The sequence below is a fragment of the Convolutriloba macropyga genome, chromosome 3 (genome assembly GCF_964194025.1).
Source record: "Convolutriloba macropyga chromosome 3, txConMacr16.3, whole genome shotgun sequence".
Taxonomy (NCBI): domain Eukaryota; kingdom Metazoa; phylum Xenacoelomorpha; order Acoela; family Convolutidae; genus Convolutriloba; species Convolutriloba macropyga.
Window position 1 is genome coordinate 55,195,747 of NC_134470.1, and position 7,289 is coordinate 55,203,035.

Below are 7,289 nucleotides of genomic sequence, written 5' to 3' on the forward strand. Positions count from 1 at the left end.
GACCCGCGATTTGCAACGTTTTATTTTCGTTAATATTCACTCTTTTTATGTGAACGCTGTTGTTTTTCAAGGTATTTTTAGACGTTGTGTGACCCCCTTCCCAATCTAACACCATCCGCTCCAACCATAACCTACCTACCTACCCCTGGACTGCCCCCTTTGTTTTTACTTCATACTTTGATTTGTCTATTTTGAGTACTGTCTGTTCTATGGTTGCTCTTACATGAGCTTTCCAGTTGTTTCCGCTAAACTTGAGGTCATGATTAAGTTTTTGGGATACAGTATCACTCCGATTGGAGTTGTTATACTGTCTAAAGGGTCTGTTGACGTTTTAGTGCGAAGGCATAAATCCACTTTCTATTTTGCTCGAGGAATTTCAAAAGATTTAAAAATTGAGCATTGAATGTAAATTATTTTCAGGAAAATCATGCGTGATTTCCTAGTCAGTAGTGGTTCATGCTCACACGTGAACAAAAAGGTGCTATCATGGATTCTATCCATACTTATAGTAGCATTAGCCCAGTTCGTCGACTTAGCCCTCGCAACACCAGTGACGGTTTCTATGACGTCACGATGGAGTGAAACTCCTCTTCTTTTAGAAACAGCACAATTCCTGTCCAGAGATCGCAGTCAGCGTGACTCTTTCTGGCACTTTGTCCAGTCAACAGTAGCCAAAGACTTTGCCAATTTCACGGATCAAGATACGTATAACTGGATTGTGGAAAACACGCAGTTCTTAGACGAGAGGGTGAAAGAATCGTTAAAGTTCTCTTTATCTGTTAGATTTGATTCGCCCGCAATTGCCATGTATCAACAAATGAGCAAAAATTACCTCGAGTCGGAAAAATGTGAAGCATTTGCAGTTATAAAAGAGAAAGTTACTTGTGATTATAAATCTGTGCAGCAACTAGTGAAAGAGATGAAAAGTTTACAATCTGTATCAACGCCTGTTTTCGACTTTGATCACGTTTTTACCTCTAAACTCTCGGAGGAGGAAACACCTTTGAATGTGATTCTCTACGCAAATTTAGGGACACCATCTTTTAAAGACTTTCATGAAATTTTGAAAAAGTTATCAAATGATGGAGAAATAAAATACTATTTGCGATTTTTTGAGAGATATTCCTCGAAGCAGTTAGTTCATTTATCAGGATTTGGTGTTGAACTTGCCATCAAATCGACAGAATACAAAGCAATAGACAGCAGTAAAGATTCAGACGAGAGTTCGCAATTAGAAGCGTTAGAAGATCACGCGGTTATAAAAGGTTTTGACTTCAACAAACTGAAGAAAGCCAACCCTGATTTGAAAGAGAATTTGAACCAATTCCAGTTCCATTTGATCCAGGAAGCAGAAGGTTTGAAGCCTCTGAAAGTATGGGAGTTATCGGATCTGAGTTATCAAACTGTGCAGAAGTTGAAAGAAAACGAAGATCCTTACGAAGCGTTGTCCGCATTGAAAGATTATTCTCAAAATTTTCCAATTTATGCGAACGAGTTCTCAAAAATCAAAGTCTCAAGGGCACTTAGAGACGACGTGACAAGCTTGCAGAGAGTTCTAGAAAATGTCGTCAATGAAGGTTCGGGTTTCATGTTGTTAAATGGTTTGCAAATTGACATCGAAACCCTGGACCCATTTTCATTAGTTGACGTTCTTTACTCGGAATCGAAGTTGATAACGTCTTTGTTCAATTTTGGTCTGCCTTTTGAGTATATTCGGCATTTGTTGAACTTGAACATTGGCGTTCAGGGCGAGGACGAATATGCTGTTGACATCAGAAATGATGCGATTAACTATGTCAACGATATAGAACGTGATGACAGGTATAAAAAATGGCCCAAGTCTATGCAGTACCTGTTGCAACCGACCTTCCCGGGTTCTCTTCGACGGTTGGGCAGAAATATCCACCACACAGTGTTCATCATAAATCCGGCGGATGTTGCATCGAAGCCGTACGTTGTCACTGCACAGTATTTGTTGACGAATTCAGTACCGTCCAGAATTGGATTTGTGTTTATACGAGACGAAAACGACGAAATGAATGTGTTACTTAACAGAATTGTTGGTTACTTTTTCTATGAAAATGTACCAAAAGACTCTTTGGTCTTTCTTAAATCTGTCTACGCTGCTATTCAAGCCGGAGAAACAATCAATGAAGACCTGTTGAAGCAAAAATTCGAGGAAAAGTTTTCCAACTATCTAAATTTTGAGGCAATAATTGCGGATGAAGCTTACGATAAATACAGTGTATTCGGAAGCGAATATTACGCAAAATCGGGTCTGGGCGATTTGCCTGTAGTTTTGTACAATGGTAAGCCAATCAAAGTTTCGCACGTTGACAACTTGGACGAATTAATCATCAGTGATATTTATTCTGGAACATTCTTCTGGCAGAAAGTGGTATGGGAAGGCGATGTTGATGACGACACAGATCTGCTCGATTTTGCCATGGAGCAAAGTCACGTGATGCCGAGGTTAAATGAAAGAGTTTTGAACAAAGACTTGTCGAGGTACCTTGAGTATGCAAGGTATAGGGAGAATACTCCGTTTCCGTCCATGAATCACGCCCAGATGACCGAATTCATTAGCACACAGATCCTCTACATTGCTAAGAAGAACCCAGAGTTTGACAAGGGTGTGACGTTGTGGGTTGCTGCCAGTCTTGAAGAACCCAAAGGACGTGCCTTGGCGTACCAAGCGCTGAAGTACCTTAAAAAGTCGGACTCCATGCGTATAGGGTTCCTCTTCAATCATAAAGGCAAGGACTCCCTAATAAGTGATGCAATTTTGGCAACTTTGTTATCACAAAATAACCAAGATGCGAAACTGTTCATAACTAAATTGGTCAAAGAAGAGTTCGTAGAGGAACTAAAATCTGGCGCCAGAAGTTTGAAAGACTTGGAAATTACTGGAATGGATTCGAAAGCCTTCCATGCGGCTTTTGAAGACAAAAAGAAGTTGAACGAAATTTATGCAATTCATTCAGAGTTCTCCAAGGAAGTACTGAAGGCTGAAGCAACTGATCAAATGCTAATTGCAAACGGTAAAGTCATTGGGCCGTTCAAAGGCAACGAAGAATTTGGCTACGATGACTTCGGTTTGGTTGACAAATACATTCATGTTTTATCATCAAAAGAGATCACAAAAGCCTTGAAATTGATGACTAAGTTAAACTTAGTCGGAAATGAGTTGAGTGATCTCACAATGAAAATTACGTCAACGTTATTGAAAAACGCAGCTGACAGTGAACGTGTTGAGATGCCAAAAGGAATCTTCCGCGACCGGCTTGGTGTAATTCATGTGCCAGCGAGAAAGCCAGATGAACCTCATCATCAAATACACGTTGCTGTAGACCCACTTAGCCGAGCTGCACAAAAAGTTTCAACAATTTTGGAGCAGATTTACAAAGTTGTTAATGTTGAAATTTCTGTCGTTATGAACTGCGTTCGAAAATGGTCAGAAATGCCTTTAAACAGTTTCTATCGTTACGTTTTACCAACATCTCTAGAATTTGACCAAAATGGATTTATATCTAATTCCAAGTTAGAAGCCAAATTTACTGGGCTGCCTAAAGCTACGTTGCTAACCATGAACTTACAGACTCCTGAAAGCTGGTTGGTTGAAGCTGTCAGAACGCCGTATGATTTGGACAATATACTTTTGAAAGACCTTGACGTTGAGACTGTACATGTGAACTATGAGCTTGCTCACATTTTGCTAGAGGGGCATTGTTATGAGAAGCAAAGTGGGCAGCCTCCGAGAGGTTTACAGTTTACTCTCGGTACCAGTCGCGAACCGCAATTGTATGACACCATTGTGATGGCAAATCTTGGATATTTCCAACTTAAGGCGAACCCGGGATCTTGGTTCCTGGAACTTCGTGATGGACCTTCAAAAGAGATCTATGACATTGCAACGACTAAGGGTACCAGCACGCCTGCCGGTTCTGAAGATGTGATTGTATCGATGCGCAGTTTCACTAACAAGTTTATCCATATTTTTGTGAGCAAAAAACCGGGAATGCAGGACAAAGACGTCCTTGGACAAGTAGAATCGGATAAACCACAAAAGACAGGAGGAATTTGGGATACAGTCAAGTCGTCATTATTTGGTGACAATGGTAGCGCTGGCTCTGAAAGTGCAAAAGCGTCGTGCCCGGAAGGAGAGGATTGTACAAATGACAGAGAGGCTGAGGTCCTTAACATTTTCTCAGTCGCGTCTGGTCACCTTTATGAAAGGTTTATGCGTGTCATGATGGTCAGTGTTCTTAAGAACACTAAAGCTCCAGTCAAGTTCTGGTTCTTAAAGAACTACCTCTCACCATCATTCAAAGATACGGTTGACGCAATGAAACAACACTACGATTTTGAGTACGAACTCGTTGAGTATAAATGGCCACGATGGCTGAACCAGCAGACTGAAAAGCAGCGAATGATTTGGGGATATAAAATTTTGTTCCTCGATGTCCTATTTCCTCTCAATATCAAGAAAATCATATTTGTTGACGCTGACCAGGTTGTACGTGCCGATCTAACTGAGCTGCGAGATATGGATCTGGATGGAGCACCTTATGGTTACACTCCTTTCTGTGACGATAAGAAAGAAATGGAGGGCTTCCGTTTTTGGAAGTCAGGATACTGGGCCGGACATCTGGCGGGCAGGAAGTACCACATCAGCGCCTTGTACGTCATCGATCTGCAGAAGTTTAGAAAGATCGCCGCAGGTGACAGATTACGCGGACAGTATCAAGGTCTGAGTCAAGATCCGAACAGCTTAGCTAACTTAGATCAGGACTTGCCGAACAATATGATTCACCAAGTGCGAATCAAATCGTTGCCTATTGAGTGGCTCTGGTGCGAAACTTGGTGCTCAGACGAATCTCTATCAAGGGCTAAGACGATAGATCTTTGTAATAACCCTCTAACCAAAGAGCCCAAGTTAGACAGAGCGATGCGTATTGTTCCCGAGTGGAAAGAGTACGACTCAGAAATCAGACAAATTTTAAGCCAATCAATGTCAAGTGGCAATAGAAACTCAGGAAAGAGTTCTGATAGTTCCAGAAATCGGGGCTCCTCGCAAACGGGTAAAGTTGAATTGTAGAGCTGGCTCAAAATTAGCAAAATAGGGTCAAAAATTTGCTTTTCTTTTGGATCAGAGCTCTTCAAGCTATCGACATAAAACGTGTTAATAAAATTTGTTTATAAAAGTGTGGATTTTTGGTGATAGGTTTCAAGTCCACTTTAATATTCCGTTGGTTTGATTGAGAGACTGACATATCGGATTTAACCTTAATGTGTGTTTTCCAATCGCTCTTTGGCCATTCTGTTGATGTGAAATGATAAACCCGTGGGTCAATCGGTGGATTTATTTGACAGAATTACTTATGTTGTAAATGAGGTTTAGTTATTTTGCACCCTCTTTGTTTTGGCATTGAATGGACGGATAATGATGAAAATAATGATGCTATCTCCTTTAGCTTTTATTATTTGCTGTCTTATAATTTGTTTAAATGTAATGTATTCCCTATAATTTATCGTGATCAGGTCTAGTTTTGAAATTCGGGGAGCTGAAGTTAGCGATTACAATTAGCATATGCGTTGAAAACTGACAGACGATTTTCAGCAGAGATCAATTTCGTTTCCTCTGAAAACTTGTCTGTCCACATAGGTGGGCGCCTACTTGAAGCATCAACAGCATAATTGCATAACTAATTTGCACGTAACTTGTTAATAGCTGAGTGGAGCTATAATTGGCCTTACCTTGGTTGTATTTCCAAATGTATTTCCAAATGGGGTGAGTGACAAGCGTGTTGCCTTCTGATATGTTTTGGGACTGACTTTTTGGCAACAATAGCTTCATAAAATTACCAACCAATTGAGAAGAAATTGAGTATTTCTGCAGATTTTGTTTTCGTTGTGTTCATTTCGTATGACGGATAAAATACTTCTAGAAGTTCAATTCAAGCCAGGTGATGCAAATTTTGTCGTGTTTAGTTGCTGAAGACAGTTTTGTGGCAAAATGTTCTTAGCATTCTGTTTTTTGTTCCGACTCCTCTTGAACGGGGGAGGAACTATATACTCAACTGGTTTTTTTGTATAGCTTATTTTAACTATTTTTTTCGAGAGTAGTAGCTTTATTTCATTTGGCAGACAGTTAAGCCAAGAATGTGGATGAATGAGCCAGGTCAGAACATTATGTGCTATTGGACAATAGTGAGTTTCCTTTGCTTATTATCATTTATGGGATAAACATTGTTGTTCTAACCCCTTTCTGAGGGGGGAGGAACAATATACTCAAATGGGTTTTTTTTTTGTTCAGACAATTTTGACCGATCGATATAATCATCGTACAGAATTGTGAGTGGTATCATTAAAAAGCTCGTCCAGCGTAAAATATGGAATTAAAAAGATTTTTTTGAATTTTGTTATCTAGATCGAGTTATCGTGCTTTAAATTTTTGTGAATGAGACCGATTTGCGTTGTTTTTATTCACATTATTCTCAATTTTTGTTTAAAATTGCGTCAATTTTGCTAAAATATGTAAAAATTGTTAACAATATTCCTGTTGATTTTATTTTCAAAGACAAAAAAGTATTGTATTGTTGACTATTTTTTGGCTAAAATTTTGGCTAAATATTTCAAATTTCACCCTTTTTCATCAAAAATTACCCGAATTAAGCTTCTTTAGTCCACTTTGAGTAAATTTGCCGGAAGTACAAACCCAAAAACAAGTAGCAATATCTTTGTAAACTACGAAGGGAGCTAGTTTTACTTCCACTTCCATTGAGAGTATTCTGGAATTTAAATTTTGCCGTATTTTGGTAACTTTACTCTATGACTATCAAAAACGCAGCATTTTTTGACCATTTAACTAACAAACATTCGAAACAATTCGAGTGTTCTTAATGGATGAACAGCAATAGCAAGGCTGGTTTTGGTCCAATCTTGGACTGTTACAATCCAAAATTAATTCGAATTGTAATCAGTCGGTCTTTTTTGAAAAAAAGTTTGAGCTTTCTTCTGTTAATTAAAGAAAGAACTATTCTTAAAGCTGTGTTGATAGGTTCAATTGGCTTCATAATTAGTTCCAAATTAGTGTATCTAGTTTCTTTCTTTATTCGAAAGATTTTGGTCGTTTTGACTTCTAAAAATGTTTTAATTTTAAATAAACAATGGCTTCTAGAAATTTGCCAGTTTTTCTCTGAATTTGGTCAACTTGCAACTTAGTGTCAGCAAAGAAAGAATGCTCTTTCGTCCTCTTCTTTCTACTGAGTTAAAATTTAATCTTTTTG

At 38.9% G+C, this 7,289-nt stretch overlaps 1 protein-coding gene across 1 annotated transcript; it reads left to right on the plus strand.

The window, feature by feature from the left end:
- Positions 1-393: 393 nt before the first annotated feature.
- Positions 394-5,546, plus strand: LOC142336294 (UDP-glucose:glycoprotein glucosyltransferase 1-like). Its single transcript, XM_075385010.1, has one exon. It carries the CDS (start codon positions 428-430, stop codon positions 5,096-5,098), a length of 4,671 nt encoding a protein of 1,556 aa, XP_075241125.1. The 5' UTR covers positions 394-427; the 3' UTR covers positions 5,099-5,546.
- The last annotated feature ends 1,743 nt before the right edge of the window (positions 5,547-7,289 follow it).

Bases quoted from the DNA above. Each gene is read 5' to 3' on its own strand.
- LOC142336294 (XM_075385010.1), top strand. From the start codon at position 428: ATGCGTGATTTCCTAGTCAGTAGTGGTTCATGCTCACACGTGAACAAA.